The 26605-nt window shown below is 49.6% G+C and overlaps 2 protein-coding genes across 5 annotated transcripts in view; one reads left to right on the top strand and one right to left on the bottom strand.

The window, feature by feature from the left end:
* The window catches only part of LOC143431687 (facilitated trehalose transporter Tret1-like), a 349669-nt gene that overhangs the window by 25982 nt on the left and 297082 nt on the right, over positions 1-26605 (bottom strand). The gene's annotated exons all lie outside the window — the stretch shown is intronic.
* The window catches only part of LOC143431674 (uncharacterized), an 85194-nt gene that overhangs the window by 20902 nt on the left and 37687 nt on the right, over positions 1-26605 (top strand). For all 4 annotated transcript variants that reach the window (XM_076908596.1, XM_076908595.1, XM_076908594.1 and 1 more), the window contains exon 3: positions 18710-21562. In XM_076908596.1, the coding sequence (XP_076764711.1) occupies positions 18741-21562 (2822 nt within the window). In that variant the 5' untranslated portion in view covers positions 18710-18740. The remainder of the gene's footprint in view (positions 1-18709; positions 21563-26605) is intronic.

Below are 26605 nucleotides of genomic sequence, written 5' to 3'. Positions count from 1 at the left end.
AGAATTGCTGGGAGTAGGATATTTAATTATGGCCCCATTTTGTTTAATATGGAATGTACGCGAATCATGTTTGCGAGACAATTTCCTAGGCAAGTACGTCAAAGGACGGGGTTGGTCTTCCTCCTTGCGAGCTGAAATTTCCTTATCTCGAGCGCATAGAGCGTCCCGTAGAGTTTTATGACACGCCACTGTCTGGACCTTTTTCATGGCGGTACAAGCGCGCTTTCGCCCCCTTTCCAGGCTCCTTTCTCTTTATTCATGAAGTCACGGCGCCCACCTTTGTTCGACAGATAGCACGAATCGCTTCGATTCCCTTCCGCGTGGCGTGACGTACACCTTCGCCTCTATCGGATTCCGACAAAGAAGTCTCGACGCAATAATTTAACGTCACCCTGCGCGTCCGTCCGATATCGTGTCCCTTCTCTCGCTCAGAAAGTGATTTATGCCACGAAATAGAGTCCCGCGAAATTAATTTTATTACTCGCCGCTGTAACTCTATACTCGATCGAATTTAACTCCCGCTGCACTCGAAACTTTGCATTCCCCGCGTGCACGCGATGTTGTGCGATGCGCACGATTGTACGCCGTGCGACCCCTTCCTCGAAACGATTCGCAGGCACGAACCAAACTTGCGAGAGATTGGTCCAACGAAAAGTCGAGAAGCGAACGAAAAACCCACGCTACAATTACAAGAGCAGCGTAAGGGACAATTTTCCGTGAGCAAGCATTGCCGCGCGTTGCATTAACTTCGACATTAGTCAGCAGTCGCGTCAGAGCGTCCCAATAGGGGGTTGGTCGGATACTTTCCGCGATTGTCTCGAAGCGAATTTGCATAGTGGGCCGAATTGTGATCGCGATACCGCGCATTCTCGCAGGGATATGCATTCTCGTAGGTATACACGGGCATTATAGCGCGCGGGGAGACTAATGGCTGGCACGCCGATTAATTGACAACTGTCCCGTGCACGTCAGTGGGAGCTTTTGGGGCGCATAGCGCGGGAGTAACTCGGTGTGTCGAGTATCGAAATCAATTCGATCGCCGGCAAATTAATTGGCAACAGACCGTGTCCCGGCTGTGTAGCCGTTGGAGAGATTGCCTTGCTGAGGACTGACGCGTCCCCTCTCGCAGGTACCAGCAGCAACCCTGATTATCTCGAGATCGACCAATCCACCGCGAAAATTTCGTGGCATCGTCGATCTTCCATCTTCGTAAATATCGTTTCATGTTGTTTGGAATCAGAGGTTGTCTGCAGGCCCATCGATTCTTGGCGAGTAGATGTAAATAAGCAAAAAGAGGAATTCCTGTCCCTCTTACGATGACTGCACTTTTATCTGTGAGGGTGGAGGGGGACAACAATTTCACTCGAGCCAACTTTCCCTTAGCTACGAGTCGGCGGGTTCATCGCGGACGTGGATGCACTCACGGATGCATGGAATTTTTCAGCGTACGCAGAAGAAAGTATCCCATTTACCTTTCGCCAGCGATGCCAGCTCGCATCGCGACGGTCTAGTTGCCCGCTTGGGGTTACGACGATTATGACGATATAAATTTCCTTGGCCCGCCATAATTGCGGGAGATTCCACTCGCAGCTATTCTTTACGGGATATTTTCATTTTCCTCCAACAACAGTGCAGCGTGCTTGAAATTCCTTGCAGTTTCAACTCCTGCTCGATGGTTTTTGGTACTCTTTCCTCAGCGAGAAGACGTTTCGTCAATTAACACCGCGTTCGTACCAGCGATGCATTAAAAGCGCATTGCGAGTGCGCGTCAAAATCCCGAATCCATACTTTCGCAGTTTCCAAGGCGCGCGACCCGGAGAACTGGGTCGTTTAAACCGCGTCGCGACCGTGGATCGAAACGAGGACTCGCGCGGCACCGCCATTTCCGTCGCGTCGATAATTATTAACAACGACGATCGCTGTGCCATCGTTGGCGTGTCGCGAACGAAAACCACCGCCTCTGCTTTCGAAAGAGCACCCTTTCTTAGGCTGGCGATGCCTCGAAACAGAAATTACTTATTTTCCCCTGAAAAACGAGCCGCATTGTGGTCGAAGCTGGTCTGTTTGCGCTGTTAATTCCATGTCGCTTTGTCCAGTCAGGACATCTCGCGTCCATCGTGGGCAGAGAAAATGAATTTTCCGCGCGATGGTCGGTCGCTGGGGAAAATTTCAACCCTGGCTGACGCGAGCGCCTTCGTTTCCTCTCGGATGGAAGTAATCGGAATTCGATCCTGGGCTGGATCAGAAACGAAGGGAGCTGTTATCGGGTTCTTTGGTTGGAACGCGAGGGCGGTGAACGATTGGAAACCGAGGGTGAAAGTAATTCAATTTTGCTGTTTCGAACATATTGGATGATTGGAGGGAAATTTATGTGATTCTGCTCCGCTCTCGTGCCGGAGTTCCGACTTTGTTCGACTGGGGGAGTTTAGAAACGCGGTTGGACCAAGGAGTGAAGCGAACTGAGAAATCGCATTCCCCTCCCTCGCTACCTTGTCTCGCTTCCTAATCCGTTCGTCGAGTCGAGAGAATTTCGTGGATTCGTACGTTCCTCGATATTTCTCGTCCTGACTTGACGGCTTGTTCCTCTCGCGGTGTAACATTCTTTCACGCCGATATTGGAAGCTGCAACTTGGTCCACGTTGGGACTGGTTAACGTCGAAACGGACGCAAGCATCTGGTTTAATCTTCGATCAACGATCTAGTCGCGAGATAGCAAAAGGAGACTCGTCACTCAATTTCGAGGGTGGGAAGCGAACCGTTTGCGCGCGTGCTCAAACATCGTCGAACTCGGTTGTACAAGCATAAACACGGGGACGACGTGGCTCACACTCGAGAAAGATGTCAGTGACAAGCGGATCCAGACGTGGATTTCAGGGTACAACGGCACACGCCGTGTTGTCCCTTGAGAATTCTAAATAGCACGAAAGAGAGGATGGAGCCGAGGGGGTGGCCTGGCTAGGTTGGAAACCACCTCGTGCTGCATCGCGGCACTCGAGCACGTTTGTTAATTAACGTTAATTAATTAAGGAGCCTCGGTGTCCGACTGCAGGCACTTCCTCTCGCAATGTATAACCACCAACGGGATTACAACGTCCTTGCATAACCACTAAATCGTTTCTGAAGTTTCTGCGAGCCGCGTCGAGGCATCGAGGTAGCTGCTTCTCGAAATAAGTTCGCCTTTCGCGAGATGGCCTTAAAGATTCTCGAATATTATCCGAGATAAGATTAATCGAGCCCTTTGATCTGCCTAAATTAACCACCCCTCTTTCGGATAGTCGCACTTGGTGTATCATCAAGGGTTGTCGTTGTTTGCATTAAGCACGCTTGGGGATTATGACGGTATCTGGTGCAATCAGAGATGGTGGTACAAACGGAAGCTGGGTTTGCTCGAGACGTATCGTAATCAACGGAGTTTCATTTTTTATCAGAAATTTCCGACCTCGTCTCGAGGAATTCGGCTCGGAAGAGATACAGCGGGGGTGCACGCACGCGGAAACGCGACTGTACGTTCCCTGGTCGGATAAGAATCTCACCCGCGAGGCTAGATGAATGCGAGGCCCTTAAACCCAGCAGAAAAGGCCTGCCTTCGGGATTCTCGCGGCACGTCTGCGAAATTAGTTCGGGGCCAACAACCAACCAGCGAGTCGGAACGGATCTCTTAATTAAAGAGTCACGCGGATGAATTGGTCGACGGGGCGGCGAACATCCACTGAATTCTCCTCGAGTTCTCCTTGATATCGTTTATCGAACGATCTTGTGGTTTTATTTAACGAATTCCCTGATTTTGTCGCAAATTCTTGGCTCTCGTTCGTCTCGCAGGTCTGCCAAGGGATCGTTGTAATTGGGGTTGGAGGGGTAACGTGGATACCAGTGGGAAATTCGTAATGCGCGAGATTTAAGGGGCGCGATTGCAGGCTGATATCTCGTGGGCAGAGGGCGGATAAGACACGAGACGGAGGGCGAAGAAAAATGGGCGAAATTGGGGGTTGCCCGGCTGGTCACGCGAAGCACCCTTTAACTTGCTGGAAGACAAATCTGTAGTCGTTGGACTTTCAACGAATACCACCGCGGTGCTTTCTTTTTCAGCCGTGCGCGCACGATACGGGAGCCGTCCAATCTCGAAGGAAACGGGTGTTAAGATTAGAAAGAAATTGGGGGTGTTGTATCAAGTCGACTGTGAGACGGGTCATTTTTGTATCACCGTGGAGAATAAAAAACGAGGGGGGTTGTACGGTTTAATTTCTGTATCGTTGGATTACTTCACTGCTGAAGAGGAGAATTTAATAGAGGGTTGGAATGCAGCTCTTGGAGATTACTTTAGATTTTAATTGTATTAGAAGCAAGTGGCCAACCACCCCTGGTTTCTGCGTGTACTTTCGAACGTCGTGATTTCCTCTAAATGCGAGGTTATTAGGCGTAACAGTATCGTCACGTACCGCCTCAGAGTCCATACATTATTTCGATAAAATCGTCGCATTAGTAACAGAGTTGATGGTATAGGAAGGGCGGTGGGGAAAGAAGGGTGGCGGAGGATGGACTCGTGCGAGAGTTGTTATCGCGACTTTTCGCGATTTATAGCACAGCCGTGAGGTATACGCAAAAACCACGGACCCGTAAACTTTGCCAGGCTAGAAACGAACCGAAAAAAATGGAAACTAACAAAAAAAAGGGGGTAGTTAGAGGGTGGCGTAGATAGAATCGTCGTGTTCGATGGGAATTATTTGCGAACGCTTCGTGAATCCTTCTCAGAAAGAGAGACTTGTTTGTTAACAAGCATTTAATTTGTTCTTTACAATTAATATCTTTTTTATTTTTCCACAAAGTTAACGCGATCAGAATGTTCCTTTGTCCCATCTTATTCCACTCGCACCCCCTTCCCGTAAGAGACATTAATTTCTCTTTTCACTCTTAGTCATATTTAGGTTAATCCTCTCCGGTGAGAGGTAATTCCAGAAAAATCAAAAGTTCATTTGTTAAAGAGACACCGTGTCATCCCATTTCGAGAGCATGGTTTCGTGGTAATCGCATTAACGGTTTTACACCGCGAATGTTATCGTTCTAGTTCCGTTTAAAGGTCCGTAACTCAGCTAATTTTTCAACTACCTGATAATCCTTTCGTCGAGGGTAATCAGTGCGTTCGAAAAATCGTAAGAAGTCGCCAGAACGTAGGAATCGAGTCGTTTTCAACCCCCATCGCGGCCGACAAAGTCCGCGGCTCTTTAAATCGTCCGGCTATTGTTTGCTCGCGCAAGTGCACACAATTAACGCGGACCAATTAGCGACAATCGGTAGCTGCAATTAGTTCGACTGTTTTACATTCGTTCGTCGGCCATTGTGAATTTAATGAACCGACGCGCGAGTTTCGCGTAAAAAAAGGGGGCGAGCCGAGGGTTGGACGGAAATTGGTAGGCAGCGGTGCCATTTTCGTACCAAATAGCGTGGGATCGTTTAAACTAGAATGGCAATACGAGATATCTCCAACTTTCTAATAATAATATTAACAAATACGATGCTTGAAGCAGCGATTTCGTTGGAATTAATAACCAATGGAAAAAAGGCCCGTCTGTATAGATATCTGGCGCATTGGACGTGTTTTTAGACGAAGGGTCACTCGAGCTGCGGCACGATTGCCCTGGCAAGTCTGTATTTCGACGGCAAAGTGCTGTGTAAATTCCCGAACATCTAGATTCGTCGAGATTAATGATTGCGTAGCTGGAAATGAAAGCTTCGTTTGCACGGAGCGTGTTCCGGGACGATTGATAAAGCCAGATATCGTCGAAATGGTTAAATTTGTTGTCCAGGCATGCGTGACTGGCGTTTTCGCCCAGCCTGAGGGAAGATCGCTTCCGCCGTCCCTGGTTCGACGATCGATCGACGCGTGCACGAAAAACACGCGCGTCTTCGATGGAAATTCGCTGAGAACGCGGCGCAATAAATTTAACGAAAAATTCGACCAGAAACGCGGGTTCCATCGCGTGCAACACGCATCGGATTAAAGTTTCACGTGCATATTCTGCGCGGAAGAGTGCCCCGTCGCTTTCAGAATGTAATGAAAGAACCAGCCACTCTGTATTCCGTTTATTAGACATCCATATCCTGCCGCGTTACATATTTTAAATTCACCACCAGCCATATCCGGAAAGTCCTTTTTTCCTCTCTTTTTTCAACCAGTTTGAAGCCCGCCTTCGCGCTAGCTGCGCTCGACGAGATTGCAATCCGGGCAGAGAACGCGTAATGCGAAATTGCGTGAATTTCCGTGGCTGCGAACGCGATACGCGGTGGTTCGCGTTGTAAATCACTCGATACGCACCCATTGCAGCTGTTATTGTAGTAATGTCGACGATTGCTATCGAACTCGATTTGAGCAAGCAGCTTTTCAACGCTTTTTCGAGTAAACATCGATTCACGTAGCTGGTTGACTAAAATATTTGTTCGTAAGTGTAGAGAATTTTATGAAACGCGTAACGATTGAGTTTGGTCGAAAAATTCGAGGCACGAGGGGATATTAAAGGGAGAGGAACGGTCTCTTTGAGCTGCGCGCTTCGATGTTCGTTTGAATGTTAAACGATCGCTCGTTTACGCGCTCGACGCGACTGGTAAACAGATATTTCAACTGGCGAGGAACCAAAAGAATTGGGTGGCGAAGATCGATTAATTTCGCGGAGTCGAATTCCGATTCCATTTCGGTGAAATGATAGAGACTCTGCGTGCATCGGGCATATCAATCGGCGCTGTCACTGACCGTGATGCACCCAGGCGTCCCTTTCACGTACTTTTTTCCTGTCTCGATGGTTTTATCGATCCCATCGGCGTGGCAAAAGCATTCCGCGCGTCCTCTGAAAGTTGACACATTTTTATTTCAAAAGGGAACTCGATTTGTAGCACTTCGCCGGCTGACAATGGAATTACCAAAGATTTTTCGAAATCGAGAAAATGTGCCATTTTATCGATTCCGTTTCGCGCGTTTCCCACGAAACGAGAGAAGAGGGAGAAAAAAAAAAATAGAAGCGAGCGTCGAACACGAAAAAACGAAGTCTGCGACCGATGGACGACAACGCGAAGTCTGCTGCTAATGAAGCGTTAATAAACCCTTTCACCCAGCGGGCAGGCTGCTTTTCCAAAGAATAAAATTCCAAAGGCAACGCGCGCGTTTTCATTCTGAAATGCGTCCGCGGCTGAACGAATGGCTTCCTCTGTGCATTTTCTATTTCGTCGCATTGAAACAGCGCGGTGTGATGCGCGCTGTCGGAACTTTCGTGATAACGCGCTCGTAACGCGGAGGTGTAACTTTCAGCGTGATTGTTCGCGAACTATACGCTCGTCTGATTACCCAGCTACGTGTACAGCCCTGTTACACGTGTGTGGTCGCATAAAGGGTACGTCCTGGTGGCTCTCCGCCACGTGTGCGCCACTTCCACACCCCCTTCGCCGTCGTACGCGATGCAGCTCGCGCGTGGAAGTCGACGCTGCTGTATGGGGTGTACAATATCACGTGGCGAACGGCTAACGAGGCTGCTGCGGCTACAGGAAGCACGATCTTACCGACAGAATGCAGCTTCCGTTTTGTAATTAGAGGAAGGCGCGAGGTTCGCCCCCTCCAGGCAAGGGCGCGCCACCCACGGCTGCCTGCGCGCCGATTAATCCTGTAGATAATTAAAACGGAAGCGGCTTACGCGTTATTCCTCCGCCACCCTCTTCGCCTCCACTTTTATCGTTCGTTTGATTTACTGGGACAACGGCGTGGACCACCCACCGAACCCTTCGTTACTGCACCCTGAATCCACACCGTATACGAGTGCTTATGGCGGCTGTAGAAATTTTACGTCCTTTTTACCTTCTCACGGCAGCCGTGCGAAGCTGTTCCGCGGTCGTTCTGGAAATTTAGGATGACCAGCGACTTTAGAGCGCCTCGTTCTCCCTTTTTTTCTCTCCTCTCGACCGTTGTTGTTCCTCCTCTGCCTCTCTCTGGGGTGCTTCGCGGCTTTGATGGGCTTTGCGAACTGTCGTCGCCATTGATCGCGTAAGTTACGGTTACTCGAGCCACTATCCGGTACAAAAACTTGTCAAAAGTATGATACAGGGGCTGAGGAAATATTTCTTTTCCATCGCAGGGAGCTACGACGGCGGAGCCTGAAATTGCGAATATCAGAGACAATTTTCCACGCTCGCAAGGAACGAACGTGTGCATAAATAGTGGGTCACACGTAGAACCCAGAGTCGCGCGTTCTCCCGTCTTTCTTTCGACGATAAGGATCGTGGTCGATCTATCAATGCCGCGTTTAGACCCGGACAAACCGCGGGGACGATATTAATAGCCGTTCTAAATACCAGCGAGTGTTTATCGAGGAATTAACTGGTCCGTTCCCGCGGTATTCGAGATTTAAACGCGGGAATGAAACCTTCTGCCGTGGATTATCGACTACGGTGGGTATTCGCTGGGTAATTCCCGCGAGCTCGCTGGGGATGTTCCCGTCTCTGTATCGCGAGGATTCCCACCCCCGTCTGGCGCTGCTTCGCGTCGTTGTCGATGCGCGATCGAATTGTAACGGCGGTGGAAAGAATTCTGGATTATCATAATTCCACGTTTGAAACGCGGAACTTGGCGCGAGTTAATCCTCAGAGCTGAGAACGTGCATGGTATTATCCCTCGAACGATGACGTAATATTGTCTTAACTAACGATGAGTTATTTATTCGTACGTGCTTCGTTAAAGCCGGATGCTTCTGTTGGTTTGGCGAGAAATGATTAACGCAGTTGGAGAGGGACTCTGGACTACCCTGGGGGATGAAAAGCGTCCAGCAGCCACCGCGATGGAAGAAAAATGATATATTTACGAGATATCGGGGTCGTTTCCGCTCCATGCAAACGAGAGGAGCTGTTTTTCGAGAACGCGGGCCCTTCGCGGAGTAATAACTGCCAGGCTGAAAAGTGGGTCGTTTGGAGACGCGAGGAGGCCATAACATTTTATTTGTTGGCCATGTTACGTCTATACCGAGGCGTCGATCCAGCATCGCGCATTATCCCAAGCCTGGACAAGCGTTCTTCCCCCCCCCCCCCCCCCCCCGTCTTCAGGGAAACTGGGCCACCCGCCATTGTTCGATATTATTTATCGCGTTCATTAATTCTTCCACCCCCGTTCACGACCTTCGATGATTCTTTTCGATTGACCCGCACCCCTTTCATTCTTCGAATCTCGATCAATTAAGTTGGAGAATGCGACGCGTGGACCTCGCGACGAAAACAACCCCCTGTTTTTTCTTTTTATTTACATCTTGGGGTTGATATCGAGCTTCGTATTTAATTTGTGCAATATTAACATACAATATGGAATTTTCTTTCTCTTAATCGTGGATATATATTTTTAGAGACCGATAAGGGGGTATTTGAAAAAAGGTGAACGAAACTCGCTTGGTTGTTTTATTGTGTGTACGCATCACCGGTGAAACAAATTTCTGTTGCGTCTGTAAATACCAGCATGCTGAAATATCCCTGGACGGTCTCTTTCCGCGTCCGCGAGTGACTCGCTGGTTGGAATTTGTATTTTTCGATAAATAAAACTGTTATCATCGAGTTCGAATCTTTTCCCTCTCGGATGAATATTTATTGTCGCCAGCTTTATATCGATCCCTCCGCGTTCTCGTTAAAAATCAGTAGTCATTACATATTCTTCCTTTGCAAGTATAAAAACCCACTTCCCTGAAACTGTAAGTCCATCTCCTCGTTCATTACCTCGAACAAGAATTCAGCGACCCTCCACTCAATTTAGAATCCCCAGACGCGCACGAACAATCTCATTTCTAACTCCATTAAAGGAGTAAGTCGATTTGAGCAACGCGGATGAGAGTTTCCCCCACGATATTTTTATTCTCGCATGCATAATACCACAGTTGCGAGGGCATTTCAGGTACCCAAATGTTCCCCATCTTTGATACTCTATCCATCTTCTTTCGAATGCAACACCTGGTTTACTTAGTCGAGATGGGGTTGGTCGAGTGTCTCAACGATATCCAATGACTTAGAGTCTCAAGAAACCTTAAACATCGAATTAAACACCTTTTGTGTTCAATTATCTAAAAATCAGATGATCAGAACTCTTCGTTCTCGACAAAAGACGTTCGACCAGTGCCTCGATGGGATCGATCGAGAGGGTAGGGGCGTGAAAAGTCACGGGGTTGGATCGAGATGTATGGTGGCGTTGGTTGAACGATCCGAATCGTCGAATGCCGTTTTGAAAAGGGACGTGAATTTATCGCGGCCCGTGGCAGAGGAGACTGCGAGTCGTGGAGGCGATCCAGAGGGTGAGGGGGTGGCCCAGCGAGGGCGTGTCGCTTATTATACTTTCTTATTATTTATCGACTCCCATAAATACCGTCTCCACGGCGGCGGTGGCTGCTAGCTGGGCGAGATTTACGAGGCTCTTGAATTAGCGTCACCCGGCCCGGTATTTTTCATCGGCGTATTAATTCGGACACGCTTTACCCCCTCGATCGAGCCGAGGAATCCATTAACGGCGATCGAACCGCCAGCCCAGCGCTGGCTAACGCGAAAAGAAGTCGCCACGATGATTACCAGCCGTTTTATCGAGTTCCACGGAGATAACTGAGTAGTTGGGGGTTAGAAGGGTGTTATTTGGAGGGCCACGGGAAGATCAAGAGCGATGTCGTCGGGAACCTTGTAATTTACCTCCTTCCGGGGCTTAAGAGTTGTACTTCGCGATGAATTGGATTTTTCCTACGGTTATTAGAGCCTTTATGCTTCCGCTTGGTGGCTTTGAAGAATCTTACGCTTCATTCGCACATGCCAATAACGAAGAAACTCGTTTCTTGGGTTGAGAAATAATGAAAATCTATCCAGAACGATTGATTTGGTGTTCCACGATCAGGATCGCCCAAAATGGCGCGATTCTTTCTCGATGCCCCTCGCTAATGACGGCCATTTAGTTGCACAGCAGACTCGCGGCACGGTTATACCGAAACTTAGATCGTTTCGCGAGGCTGGAATAAATGGCGGCCTCCCACGGCATTGATTTAATACCAGCCAGTTATTATTATGCGAGCGTGGTCCGCGAAGGAAGCGTGGAGTAAATCTATCAGCGGGAATTATCCTCCCTCGGATTTGGACTCGCTGTTATTTTCGCGAGGTGAAATACGAGGCCAGACGATGCTCTACGTCACGCTCCAAGGCGTTTAAATAATCGCGCGGTTCGCAAAAAAAATCCATTCCCTTTAAAAATCGTTAGAAGCGAACTTTTCGAAGATCCGTTCAGGAAGAATAAAATTCCAGCGACAGAGCATCGAGTGAAATTCATATTCAGCTTGACGCGAGGTCGCGGATAAAAAGGTGGAGAGGTTATCGTATTTGCATCAGGGGTGAACGCGTTACACCCGTGGACGAGCACGCGTGAATTTACAGCGTGTCGACGTTTGTTCTTGTAAAAACTGTCCCGCGTCTCTGCATTTCGCCTGCCCTCGCCCTCGTCGCGCGACTTTACGAGGGAATTCACGCGATTTCCAATACAAAACTCGTTCCCGTTTTATCGCAGCGGCGTCTGCGGTCGCGAAAATCTCCGCGTGGATCAATCGTCGATTCGAAATTACCTCCTCTCCCTCCAGTTTCCTCGAAATCCTCCAGCAAATGGGAACCTTGGTCGCGTAAGTACGAATTCCCCTCGTCCTGGTCAGAATTTTTAGTTGGTCCCGCGTTGAAACGATTTCTTCGCCCAGCTGCAGTCTCGAATGAATCATTGTCTGGCCCCATACAGGAAGTATAGGGGGCTGACATGCTCGGAAGATAAATTATAATTAAACGTCCAGAAGGAAACGAGCGAAACCACTCGTGGCAGTGGCAAGAACTGTGATTGATCTGTCGCGAAACGACCCTTCGCGAGCAACTATTTCGCGATTTAATGCTGCTGTGTACGTAAATAATTAAACGATTCGTATGCAGATGTCGATGGAGAGTCCATCAGAGGGTCGAGGAGCTCTCGAGGGAGGGATTGAAAGGCGAGGCGTCGCGTGAGATTTTTCAATTCCGCGGGAACGTCGACCCGATTCGATTCGAGAGAGGGTAGTTGGTCGCGGAATGGCCTTTTCCGGTATGAGATGCTTTCAACGCGGCCCCCGATGGAGTTCCGCCGTCCCACGGGATTCTCGTGGTATTTCAAGGCCACGATCGGCGGAAAATCCGTTTAACGCGACTTTCCGCCGATAAATCTGGCGAACGTGTTTCCGCTCGCGGTGGACTGTGAAACTGGACCCTTTGGCTTGCTTTTTTCTCTCGTTTCGTTGACGGGTCATTGGCCGTCCGCTGCTTGAATTATTCAGGCCTGTCGAGCCTTTAATTTCGCGCTCTCAGGCTTGTCAGTGGGTCCAGGATTAATCGAGAGGCGAAACGGTTAATTGATCGAACGATGGCTGTGCTTGTTTATCATAATTTGGTGCTAATAAAACGAACGAAAATTAATTCGCAGCAGGGAAATTAAATCCGCGTGATGTTTTTAAATGTTAGGGGATTAAACGGGACCGGAATTTTCTGTATCACTTGAATTTAATTACCTGGGATCTGCGAATGTTAAAACAAACCAGAACGATGTATAGAAATTTTTTACAGCCGCACTGTACTTTGCTCTCGCGGTCTTTTTTCGTATATCCGTGAAATTGTTCGCGAAATTCCAACGTTTCCACGGGTATCGTTTTAAAAATTAAATCAGCGCGTAGAGAAGTAATAATATTTAACGTGAATTTAATATTTCCGACGAGCACGACGGCGAGATCGACTCGTCAGCGATGTTTCGCGTCGACGTGATCCTGCAAGATGATCCTCGCAGCCATGCTACCACTCTTTGTTAGGCGTGGAACGAGGACGCTCGCGGTGGACGACGGTAAAACGGCCCTATTTCTCGACAATCGCCTCCCCTTCCTGTATCTCATCCGTAAGGTTGCCTTTTTCCTATCTCTCGAGGTCTTTCCACCCTCGTCCTATATTCCAGAGCCGCCATTTCCGCGTTCCTCCGGTTCTCCACGAGCAGTGCTAGGCGATAAGAGGACGTGTACCTCTCGAAAGGGGTGATGAATACGCGGTGGCTCTTTTAAAACTTGGTCTCTCGACTAACTTTTGATTTCTGACCAGTTAATGGCTACCATCAGCTTCTGTGGATTTACTTTGGCCACTGTAATTCTCTGGATGAGGTTAGAGGGAGGGTCCAAGGGTGCATCGACGACGACAGAGGGAAAAAAGGCAGTTACGCATAGTGTTTCACTAAGGACTTTTAATGATCGAAGGGGCTCCTATAAAATCGGGAATTAAAGGGTGCCAGAGGGCAAGGAGACTGAGTATTTAAATGGATTCAATTTGGAACCGAGCCAGGAGTCGTCCGACACGCCGTGCCAGCCGACGAAGGATAAACGCTCGTAAAAGATGCAACTCGGTTCGTTGAACGAATTAATAGCGATCTCGAGGGATCGGACGGCTATTCGACTGTTCGAATACGATTTCCTTGATTGATCGCTGGCTTTGTGCTGGCCACGGTGTCCCTCGGACGGTTCGAGGGCCTACGATCAGCTGAATGGGCGTCTTGGAATTTATTATTATCGCTATCAACGCGTACTCCATCTACCTTGCCATAAAACGAAATTATCCTACGTACTTAAACCGCCATTCCTCCAAATCTACACGGTGGAGCGAAATACGCGAGTTTCTCCTGATCCTGGTTAATGTTTCTCCGGCAAAGCGGTTCAAAATCGGTATTAAACGATATTGGTAAGGGCTGGTACACATCTCTGGGCTAGACGCATGGCTGCACGCATCGAAACATCGATCGCGGTACTAATTTCGTTTACAAGCAGTTCGCGGCAGAGCTGCCCGTGCAGCTGGCGCAGCTTCACGGCCAGCACCGCCATCGCTAAAGGGTGAAAAGCAACTATTACCCTCTCAGTGGTACCATAAAGCGGATTCCACCGTCTGTTTCAGATACGGCGCGCTTGAACGTTCAAATGTTTGCACAGCGTTTCGCTACGGTCAGAACCATTGATGGTAACCGGTTCGCTTTCGCTTTACCTTAATTAAGACAACAAGACGTTACGATATAACTCCATGGTTAGGTCGTTTCCACGATTTTTACCATTTTTATGGAACCCCAACACCTGTCGAATAATTTATGTTTCGTCCCTTTGGTCCTGCTTTGTGGAACAGCATAATTATTACAACGGGTAATTGACTAATTTTATATCCTGGGTAATTAATTAATGTATCGAAATGGTAACGCGAACGTTATTGTACCGTGGCGTTTTCCTGGGAGTCCGTGTTTGCTTTCCAACGAAAGACCGGATTAATAACTAAAATTAACGCAAAATGTGTCGAACCGTTTCGGTTGTTTCCAATCATTTTCATACCCCACCGCTAACGCGGCGTGCTCTCTAATTCGTTATGCGAATTTTTCGAACGGGGCTGGTTAAATTAACGAGTCGAACGCGTAAATTTATTCAACATTTTAACGAACGTCGCTGCGTTTCAATTATTCCAATCCTGGCGGACTTCGAGCTGGATCTTCGGCTCCGATGAATATATACGATAAGAAAGTAAAGCCACAATTTACTAATTAGTAACGATATACCCGGGGAACATTTAATTACAACCGTTTATTAAGGCCACGGCGAGAGGGAAATCCAATAAGCGTCTTATTAAATATTCACGAGTGTTATAGTCCGGTGACTTCTGAACAGCAAACACGGTTCTGTCCACACGCTCGTCGAGGATAATGTATTCACCTAAAATCCGCACTTGGTTCGTATTATTTATCGTCAACGTGAATTCCCAACGCTCCGCATTTCGATCCTGCTCCCAGCAATTTTTCGAGACGAACGAGAGATGGTTTTATCGCGAAGATAACTCCTGGTATTATACAGAATCAGCCCAGCGGATCGAGGGAAATTCTATCTTGGAACGACATCTGGATTCGGTCCGCGCCATTACTCGCGACGAGGCGATTGAATCGCGTTCGAGCCAGCGTCGGAACCGGACGCGCATCGATCCCCCTCTCGCTGCTTGACACGTCCCAGACATATTTATACATTCGACAGGTCGATTCGCTGATAACGGCACGTCGCAGCCTCTGGCTCCGCTCCATTTGCCGGAAACTTTCGGGGACGAGGCTCGTCCGGTGTCTCGCGGCATCCACCTCGCGTTGACAGCGTGGCTGAAGCCATTTACTTTTGTCACGTCAACGGATAAGCTTCTCAGGTTCCAGCCGGGACCAACGCGTCTGCCTGCCGCCATTTTGGTGCACGCGCGACCGTTCCTCGAGCTGCGATTCGCCGTGTAAAATCGCTGAGTGGTTAAATTACGGTCGCGTCGGTCGCGCGAAATTCGTGTTCGACTGGGAACGGTTTACGGGCAACATCAACGCCCGTTATTGGATAATACTTGAGTTACACGTGTTTCGACCCCACTCGATGTCTGTTTCGCGTATATACGGCTTAATTAATTCGTCATCGAGCGTAAGTGGCTCGAAACGAGCGTTTGTTCGAGCGCACGGAAAATGGGCGGACGGGAATTTCGATTGTTATCGCGGGGACTTGATTTTCAAGTCGACGATCCGACGATTGATTTTCGTGCCCCCCGTGTTATTTCTTTGTTTCGCGTCCGCTTGTTACTAGCCATTGTTCCTCCGTTGACCCAGTTCCGGGACCGGAAATTATCAGTTTGTCATTAAAGAATGACCCATATTGGATTTTTCACGGTTATTGTTCACTGCGAATTCGATTATTCGACCGTAGCAATTTCACGCGGGCATCAAACGTTCCCAGCCTCGAGGATCCTTCGTGTTTTTGGTTATCGTGATACCACTCTCGAAATTTTAGGCTCCGCTATTTTTTTATCCATCCCTCCATCGATTCTCTACACGAGTATTTCATGCTTCCCCTTTGGTGTCTCGCAATTACTATTTCTAACGATATTCAGTGGAACCAAAATGGCGTATCCGCGTCGTTCCTTCGTATCGATAAGAATCTGAAGGGGAATTTCGACAATAGCGATGGAAATTTTGGAATTCGTCAATTTCCCGAGTTTCAATATTAAAAGCCAGTTTCCCAGCGGGGTTTTATGGCGTCGTAAACCTCGTTTCCAAAGAAACGCCGAAACAGGGAACGGAGAGCACCGCAGGAATAATCAAGAAAAGTTACGACGCGCCGTTGGCGAGAACCATCAACGTGTATCTTGCCAGGGTAGCAATGATCTCGCGAGGCTAAGACTCGAAATGAAACCGAGTTTCTGCTCGTTCGACTGTTATTCTCGCGGACGCGGTTACTCGGAAAATTTGCATCTTTTTCTGCTCGTTCTTTTCTCCTCGTCCACGGAACGAGTTGGTCGAACCCAAGCACAGAGCTGCCAGATACCGTCGTGGAAAATTTCACGGCGAGTCTTATCGCGAACCGTGGAAATATGCGCGTCCACCCGTTCGAAGACGATGCGCCACCCCTAAACTGGCCCACCCTCGCTTTTTACCGGCTGCTAACACTTCTTGTCGCCAGTTCAACCTTTTTCCTATGCGTCACCATGGTTAGGGTTTTTGCGTTTACTCATTTATTATGCACACCAGTTACAATATATTATATTTAAGGTTTGCTGCACTTGGGGTGCACCCAGAGCAATGTCAAGCTTTGCATCCCAATTGCAGAACGAGTCTTCTGTATTATTATAAATTATATGGCACTACTAATTAAAAAATGGCTGGTTATTCTCTGGAAAACTGACTTTTCCACCCTTAAACGAAAGGAAACGGACTTCCACCACAGTTTGGCATTCCAGTGTCTAAAATATTCGAAGAACGTTGATCCATTTGGGGTTGTTTTCCCCGCCCTTTCGAATAGCGTCGAAGATTTGCCGAAGAAATCCGCGGCATCCCATGGAAGGAGATTTGACAAATGGTTTTATGCGGCAGTTGACGCCCCCGGTTGATGCGCGTACGTGCGCGTGACACGTGTCGCGTGTGTGTCGTCTCGCGTGACCCCAACGGGAACCTGAGAATATGTCATTCCTCGACGTTCGTGAAATGGATGGCGGCGGGTTGACGGCCGCCCTCGATGCTGAAATTTCGGACGGAGAGACCGCGCGACGGAATAATGCGTCGACGAGCCGACCCCTCCCCCCCAGGATTACTGATTGAACGAGCATCGAGCTGGATTCCATTCGAACGGAATTACTTTCCGCGTCGCATGGCACACTGGCCAATTTCGACGATCTCGAACCGGTGTTTTCCAATCTTTCACCTTTTGCAATATTCAGATAATCCTCTGGCGTCGTTGCTCGATGGCAACGTAATTCAGGCTCGATGGTGTTTAATGCTCGACTTAATCGAAACGATAGAACTGTTGGAAAAAGTCGCTGGACTATGCAAAATGTGTCCTAGCGTTATGTAACCGAGCGGAAACGGCTCGCGAGAGGACCATCCGGTGGTAATGTTCAGCGTGCACTCTGGGAAAGGGGTAGTAATCGGGGTGCAAGGCGATCAGGAACGAGACGGGAACACGTTGAGCTCGCTAATTGCAAAAACTGCCCGCAGCGTCCACCCAAGAAAAGAGAGGGTGGGACCACGTTTCTTCGTTTACGTTCAACGTAGCCGTTCAATTTCATTTCGCACGCGATTTCGACTTTGTTACTTAACTTCCTGCAGAGAATCGTCTTCGTGTTCGAACACGCGAGACGAAATGTTTAAACGTTGCGCTCGTATATAAAATAGGGGTTGTTTCGTTCCTTCGATATTATACGAGCTGTGGAAAATGTAAAGAAAGAAATATATTTATAGCCCTGTACGCGGGGCATGTGAATCGTTCTCTCTTTTGTGGAACGCCGGCTGTGTTTTATCTTTACGACACCGTGCCATTTCCACGTTTCGTAAAGTTTTTCCAGCTACTCCCATAATGGACGTACACGCGGTGGAACATCTTGTTTCGTGTATGCTCGTGTTTAATCGCGTCGCGGAATAAAGATCGAGGGTTGTGGCCACGTTTTACGAATTTCCGTTGCTTCGTCTTCCTGCACTGGTAGTTTTTTACAAGTGCAAAATAAAGAATTGGGATTTAAGGAAGTGGGTGGACACAAATGGCAGGTTTCGCGAATGATAGGGACGAAGGAGTTAATGTTTACGACCAAGAGAAATGTCCCGATCGATTACACGTTCCGTTCTGCTCGCGAATGATTGCAGGTTCTGCTCTCTCTCTTCTTATATACGGCCAATTACGCCCTCTGCACATACACCCTCGCGTCGCTGAGATACGTTCGTGTTACGAGTCGCGTTGCGTTTCAACTTCGTGGCTGGAATTCCTTGCTCGATGTTTTAAGGGAAATTATTTTCCAGTAAGCGAGCCAAGGAGGCGAGGGACATCCATCAATTTATAATTACCACATTGTCCAACCGTCCTTTAATTAAGCCCCGTTCGAAAGAGTGCTTAGTTAAATGGAAGAGTAATTAAGTAACTTAAGCTGTTCGCTGCGAGGAAGCTTCGAATAATTATGCCACTGGGAGTTTCAATATTGTCCCCTAATTTATTCGATGGCGTGCATCTCGTAAATTTCGTCATTACTTTAGTTTAACACGTAGCATCGTACGTCTGACCATTCGTAGTCGCCCATACTCCACGCGCCATTTAATTCCACCAGCGCACTCTGGACAGAATAAGTTCGAACTAACGTCGAAATGGTCCACGTGTTTCAGATGTCCTGACAGCGGGCCCCGGGCCACCAGGATGCCGACAGACGACGACTATGGCCGAAGAGAACGTCTCCTACTGCACCAACATCCGATCACTCAGTACGGGTCCTCGTCGTCTCTGGTCCCAGGATCGAGTACTGGAACGTCTGGAAGCGTCGGTTCCCAGATCGATCCCACTAGCTCCACGGAGTGTTACAAGTCCCAGCAGCGACAGCAGCAAGCAATCGACCCGCGATCGAGCGCTGCTAACCAAGATCGTTACCAAACCGATCAGCCAGGGCAAGGAAACGAGCACCTCGATTATGGAGCCCGGGAGCGGATGCCTGGCATCGAGAGGCACGACAAGTCAACGGACAAGCCGACTATCGACGATTTCCCAAAGTCCTGCGCGGAGACGCGCTCGATGCAATCGAATTGCGAGCGATTCGGTCACTACCAGAGCCAAGAGAGGTTCTCTCAGTCCACCCTGCAGACGCACCATCAGTTCACCGCGGGTAGAGCCAGTGGGACAGGGCAAACGTTGCCCCAGAACGTCCTCGCGGATCGTTTCCCGCGGTTCAACGAGCTCGCCAGTCTACACGGTGAACAGAGGCTGTCGTTGGCCCCGAGCGAGCCCTTTCAGCCGATCAGCAGCGGCGAGCTTCGGTTCCATCATCCGGGTAACGAGCTGGTGTCGAACGGGAACGAGTACGCGAACAGCAACATCCTGGTGTCGTCCAATTGCGCGACCAGTCCGTTCTCCTCTGAAACGTTCCCCTCCCCGCCATCGCCGGCGCCAGCGAACGACCGTTTCGTCCCACCACCGCCACTCTCGCCCAGCCCAAGCGAGAAGTATGCCTCGACCCAGAGCCTGGCTGGTTATCCTGCTGCTGATAGGATTCTGCCCCCAGGTTCTCCAAGCGCCAGATATGGCGGGGGCACAGCACCGGCATCCCCGATGCCAGCAGAGGAACGATTCTCATCGGCGGAGCGACTACTGGCCAGCCAGCAATCGACGCCAGGTGTGCACGAGCCCAAGGACCAGCAACGATACAGCGGAGCCAGCGATCGTCTGCTGTCAGGCTCCTCACCAGTGCTGGGAAGCTTGCAAGCCAGTCTACAAGGCGACAGGTCAGGTGTATACATCCCAGGGAAAGATGCCACCGGGTCCAGGTACACAGCCATCTCCACGGACAGGCTGCTTTCCTCATCGCCTATACACGCACCAGTCCCAGAGAGGTTCGCCAGCAAGTCGACCGAGCGGTACATCGGCGGTTCGCCAGTCCACGACAGGTACCATCGCCAGGAAACGTCGTCAGCCAACGTCCACCACGATCGTTACTCGTCGATATCGTCGAGCGCTGAAAGATTCCTCGCGAACTCGCCTAACCCCGAGGCCGCTCACCAACGATACTCGTCGACGGAGAGGTCTCTGCAAGTCTCGTCGAGCGGCAGCGAGCAGAGACGCCTGTACGCGGACAGAGGCGTCGAGACGGTCTGCCAGAAGTACGCGGACAGATCGAACGGATCCCCAGCGCCCACGGATTTCAACAAGTACTCCAGCTTCCAGGACGCAGGAAACGGTCAGTCCAGATACGTCGGCAGTGGCGATCGCTTCAACGACCTCGCGATACAACGGTGCGGTCAATCGCGAGGCAACGATCGATTCTGCGTGTCCACCGATCGTTATCTCGCTAGTTCGTCGCCAGGACACGACGGAAGACTTGGAACTAGCGACGCATCCAGATACGTCGTCGCGGGATCGTCGACGGAACGGCTGCTCTCCGCGACGTCCTCCTCGTCCTCCTCCTCGACCGACACCACCGCCAGATATCACTCCTCTTACACGAACGCGACAGCCACGCAGTCCTCCTCATCGAACGATCGTTTCACCTCCATCTCGCCCACCCCTGAATCAACCAACACCAATCTGCGATCGGGAACCAGCGTCGTGGGCAGTTCCAACTACCAAACCGCTACCAAGACCAGCGTCGACAAGTATCTTCAGGTCTCAAAGTCCGTGCAGAGCTACGCCAGCGATCGCTATAACGTCGCGAACTCGAGCGACCAATTCGACAGGCTCAGTCAAGACCGTTACGACAGATTCGCGAACCCTGTCGCCACCACGGATCGATTCACACCCTCCACAGGTACTCCCGATCGTTTCCACTCAGCGACCGATCGATACTCGCCTGTACGAGCCGCGGACAAGTATCTGTCCTTACCAAAACCAAAGGATCGATACACTGGTCGCATAACGCCGATCTCGTCCTGCGGCACTTCCGTGGCCGCGACGTCGACCGATCGCGCTTACGGGTCGAGCAGCGCCACCGGAAGCTACGTCCCTCCGACCGCGCACACGCCAGTCGAACGCTACGTGCCTCAACCACCTCCAGAGGTGCTCTATCCGGACAGATACGTCGACAGATACGTTCCACCCTCCGTGCACACGCCTACCGATCGTTACGTGCCCACCAACGATCCCGCTGATCCGTACATGAGGCGGGATCTCGGATTCCATCATCATTATCGGCTACCACCGCCCGCTGGCTACCCGTACCACCAGCACTTCCGGCTACGCGGCTTCGCGTACGCGTCGCCAGGTCGCCTAGGCGGCAGCCCAGGCTCGAGCAGCTCCAGCAGCTCCGCGTCTAATCAGAGGGATGGCTTCTCGATGTCCCCGTTGCTGCGGCCCAAGGTGCGCGCCTCTGCGGTCGAGTTCCCGACCACCTCCACCGGCGTCGTCACGCGGCACGCGTGCACCAATCCACCCTCCTGTTGCAACGAGGCCTCGAGCAGCGGGAGATCCTGTTGCCAGGCCATTAGGCGATCTCTGCCACCAGGCGCGCTGCCATCGATACCCACTCAGTCTTCCTGGTAAGTCATCCTCTACATCGCGTCTTCGACTCAATTTTTCTTATGCAATTCTGAAGATGGGCGTTGTCAACAGCAAAACAGATCTTCGTTAGCAGGGAAAGTTGGCTTGCTCGAGGTCAGCCAGCTGCAAAGGGATTCCCAAACACCGTGCATCGCGTTAATCTCTGTAACGGGGTTGAAGTTGCCAGTGGAAAAAATGAATTGCGGTACAAATGGAAGTGGAGAGGCGCGCGCGGATTGTCTGGTCGTGGGATTAAGGAACACAGGAGCGCGGATAATATACGCGTGCCCCGTAATCATACGCCCTTATAATAAAGCTCGCGAATTAGAATGGAGGAGCCTTAATTGCGGGATGAAAGTTATTTAGTGGGGGAAGAGGGGGCGAGACTTGCCAGGCGCACTCTCCTGACTCAATTTCCAGCTCGCCTCGATATTAAAGCTCGAGATTACGCGGCGCACGGTTTAACTTTCGACGGCAGCACGGTGTGCAGGTTGTGCGTGGATTCATGGCGCCCTTAATATTCCGATACTGACCACGCGCTAAATCGTTAACGCGGAAGTTCACGGCATATTGGACGCCGGATGAAATTGATTAAATTTCGGGCCGTTGGACTTTAAATTGAAACATATTACCCGCCGGATGGAAGTTTCGTTCCCCAGCGATATTTTTCCATCAATTGGCTATTGTGCCCGGGTCGGATAACGAATTTCGTCGGGGCAGGAAAAGTTATCGCGCGGTTTTTTAAGGCAGATCACACGCTGACTCGACAGGGGTTTGAAAATCGCGGCTGGTGTCCTCGCAGGACTTTGTCTCGCGGTTTCGCGATCCTCCGTTGTGTAAAACGAACCGAAATGTAGGCCGTGTCCACATTTAGCAGTTGCGCGGAAGCCGCGAGCATAAAAAGGGTCGTTACTTTCGTGGCAGTAATCAGGTTAATGGAGTATCGTGGCCCACTTTATTTTTTTCATCTTCATCGGACCCGCCAGCCTCCGTTTCAAAGTCAATGATGCGTTACCACGTCGAAGATCTCGCTCGTCCTTCGAGAAGCTCCTCGACTTCCTTATTTCTCGAAAACTAGACTCGCCTGTCGACATAAAGCAATTCTTCTCGTCGAGACACCGCTGGCGATTTCAATGGCAGCTCGTTAAGGATCGTTTCCTGTTAATCGCGGGCTGGCGCGTAATTAGAATCGAGCGGTGTCAGCGAGTCTCGTGTACGGGAAAACACGGATCCCTGACTGTGGGCGAAAGTCGAGGGCACAATGGTCGGACAAGCAGTTTCCTGAAAACTGAATCAGTGGAAGGTCCACTCCTTCCCTCTGAAAGGGTGGAAGCTTGTTCCGCTGAGTGTTCAGTTTGCTCTGCGCTGGTCAAGTCGATGGCGACGCGTCCACGAACCGAAGACACCAGGAAGAACCACGACCACGCATTTTGGCACTGCCAAATATGGACTTAACGAATGGGACTCGAGTTGGTGGGTGTCGCTGCAGCAATGGGCGAAACTGCAAACTGCTTTAATCCGAGACCTCGTTACGTACCCCCTGTACGCTCCCTTTAGAGGCGAGCAGTGCTCTCTGCAACGGTTCTCCGTGACTCTGGCGAAATTTTTTGCCAGCGCGACCGTAACGCGAGCACGTTATCGTCCCTGGGGAGTTTACGAGCGCGGTGGAATTTTTCCAACGAGCGTAACTGGGAGCGGTTTAACCGGGAGGAGGTGCAGAAGTTGGTGGACCCAACGGTGGTTGAAACGGGACGGAAGTCATAAGGGGAACAGAGGGTTAGCGTTGTCTTCCGGCGGCGGGTCGGTTCCACGTGCTGTTGGCAAGTTGGGTAATTATGTCGTGCGACTTTAACTGGCCCCGTCACACGAAACTGCAACCTGACACCGGTCGTTCTCTCACCCCTGCGCAACAACCCTTGCTCGTTGCTTTCAATTAGAGACTCTGGGATAAATGGCGTGGGTGGATTCTTATTTTTTGGGTTAGGCAACTTGGTTTGTTTGAAATATACAATAAAGAGAGGTTCGTTTAATCTCTAATTATACGCGTGTTCGAGAGATAGAAGGAATTTAAAGAAAGCTGGCCGATTGTTTCAATTCTCCGTGGCCTGAACCCCGCTCTTAAGCTTTTTATCCCACGGCCAGGAAAGAAAATTGCAACTCGTGAGTCGCGTACGAACGGTCCGCGTTTTGGAAACAGGACGATTATGGTTATTAAATGGCCGTCCTCTTTTTGCGTCCCCAGCGCGCATTTAGATGTTATTAAAATCCTCCCTCGAAACGAAAGGCGAGGAATTCTCCTACGTGAAAATGGGACTCGATTAACGAGATTAGACGACGACGACTACGCAGCTGCTGTTAATAAGTCACCTTAATCGCTCTTCTGGAATATTGACACCTGCTGGTTGAAACTTCAATGGGGGGACATTTGTCGGGACCGTTTCGCTCGAATTCGAGAAAAATCGCCACGATTATTCCGCAGCTGTGAATCGAGAGCGATTATGACTCGAAAAAAACGCGCTCCATCTCGTTCAGAGATTATTTCACTCTTAGATTTCTGTTCTGAACCGTGTCGCTTGGTTTCGTGCCGCGAGATCTCATTGTCAAGATGGCGGAACCATTCTCCATCGACCAATCGCGTCAAGTATCAAAGCGCGAGTCGCGTTTCGCTTTTTCCTGGCGACCCAGCGATTTCCTCTCCCCAAAGGAGCAATCGAGTTAATCGTTGCTCAATTTCGAGGCCCTAATTACGTGTTCTGGAGAGGAATTCAGTCGGCGAGTTTAATTACTCCCGATAATCGAGTGGATCCTTCCTAACCTCCTTTGAGAAGGATCTGCGGAACTGATTGCAGCGACTGGGGGGGGGTTCCATCACGGACATCGAGCCGGAAATCAGGGAATATAAATGAAAGGCATCTTCGACGTTAATCCGCTGCTTGTTGCCGCGATGGTTCCTGCCACGATTTCCAAATTACGCGATGCAATTCAAAGGAAAAGCTTCTCGCGGACGAATTTCATTTCTGGCAGGGCCATTAAGGGTTGACCATAAATGCGACGTCAGAAATCACGCGCAGCATCAAGCTATTGTCATGGTAACAGCATGACGGGCTCTCTGCGGTCGCTACATAAACTAAACCGGACGGTTTCTGGCGTGGGGGGCGCGCAAACAGTGACCAGGGGGTGGTTTTACTACTCCATAAATCGCAAGGCATCGGGCTGGCCCTGTGCTCGTGACGTAACCGAATTCAGAACGGCCACAGATATTTATCGCACCTGGAATAATTTACGATGTTGCCCCGTAAATTTCTTATTGGAAAACTTTTCTGTCCCGCGACTGCAGCGCCGCGCGCGGAACGACTTACAAATTCTCGCCCTCCTCCTCCCTTTCCTACAACTTGGTGGCTGCGAAATTTATCGCTGAGCAGAAGTTTCGAGCCTCTGCGAGATGTTTCGCGGAACAGGATAATAATTATATTTTTACGTTTACAGTTGGCGCTGCTCTAACAGCGAACAGTGTAGCTAAGTCTAGATAAAGGGGACTTGTCATCCCTCGTTAGTTTGTCGTTGATTGAGCCAGGCTCGTTGTTCGAGGAGGCGAAACTTTTAATTAGTTACTGATCCCACGGACAAAATAATTCCTTGACAGGAGAGGAGCATGACGGGAATAAATTGAAATTGCTCCATTCTACGGTTTAATATGCTTTCAGCCAACTTCTTGGTTTAACGGACGAGAAAAATTGCTCGAACCGATCGGTTCTCCCCAGATCGGCTAACCAGGAGAACTTTTACACTCTTTTTCGATGATCCTCGAATTTTTATTATCCGATTACAGTGTAAATTGCTTAACGTTGTCCCCCTGGCCTTTGTTCATTTGTCTGGACAGATGGCTGCGAGCACACTCGAGCGTCGCGCGGATTCACAGAGAGGGCTAAGGAGAAATAAAATGAATGAAATATCGAGTATTATCCAGTGGAACGTTTATTCGTTGGCTGATATAACATCTCTTATTGACAGTTCCATTAATTCGTTTCTCTGCGCCTTTGAGCTTTCTACATTTCATTATTTAGCTCGAGAGACTCCCCTTTGGGCCTTTGCCTCGACTGTTTCGAACGCGTATCAGTTTCTATTTGACTCTTTCTTACAATTCATCCTCTCTGAAGTTTCGAGTAATTCCAGTTGTTCGAATTTCAATCGCACATTTATATCGTTGGAAGAAATTCGAACCCCTTCGCGTAAGGGCTGAAATTCTCCCTGTTCAGTTACGAAACGCGTGGCAGATCAAAATGACGATTGTTCGAGTTGCGAAGTAATTACAAGACTCGCCTGGAATCCACGCTGCGCCTTCCTACACGAGAGATAATTTCGCATTTATCCCTTGATAGCCATCTCTCGAGCGGAAGGAAATTCGTCGTTAGCAGTTATAACAGATCCTTCCTACGGTTCATCCTCCGCTCGCAGGATCAAGGCCTTTGATTGCGTGCAGAGTTCCTCGACGTCTTGCTTAATCGTCGAGTCTTTATTCCAAAGCCTTCGCTCGTTACTTTTTCAGCAAAAATTCATTTCTTACTAATATTCCTCTAATTTCAAAAATTGCAGTATAGCGGTTCTCAAATGTAAGACGATTTAAACGGCTGTTAAATGGCTGTCATAAATTTGTTTCACCCCCTTTTACTGCCTGTTACGATTCTAAAATGGCTGGTAAACTTTTGGAAATTTCAGACAGTTCACACTCTTACCTTTGATTTCTTTCTTCCAGTCCCCTGGCTGATTAGTTTTCCAACTTTCCTTTTCAACTTGGCGCGGCGGAAGCGGCTGGTCGTATTTGCTTTTCGGATCCGCTCGAACCGTAAATCTGTACGTACACATATAAAACGTCCCCCTCGTAAAAACGGGCAGATGTAGCCGGGGAAAAAAGTTTGAGAAGATTATTCGGATAGCGGAGATTTAATGTCTCGATCCACCTGGGTATTCCTGCGGCAAGTTTTTCAACGTTGCACGCAGGATACGTAAATTTCGCGAACGAGTTCCTCGAAGATAATCTCTCT

The sequence above is a fragment of the Xylocopa sonorina genome, unplaced genomic scaffold, assembly GCF_050948175.1.
Source record: "Xylocopa sonorina isolate GNS202 unplaced genomic scaffold, iyXylSono1_principal scaffold0014, whole genome shotgun sequence".
In the NCBI taxonomy this organism is placed as follows: Eukaryota; Metazoa; Arthropoda; class Insecta; order Hymenoptera; family Apidae; genus Xylocopa; species Xylocopa sonorina.
Note: the sequence above shows the minus strand (reverse complement) of the source record. Positions and strands in the feature narration are given on the sequence as shown.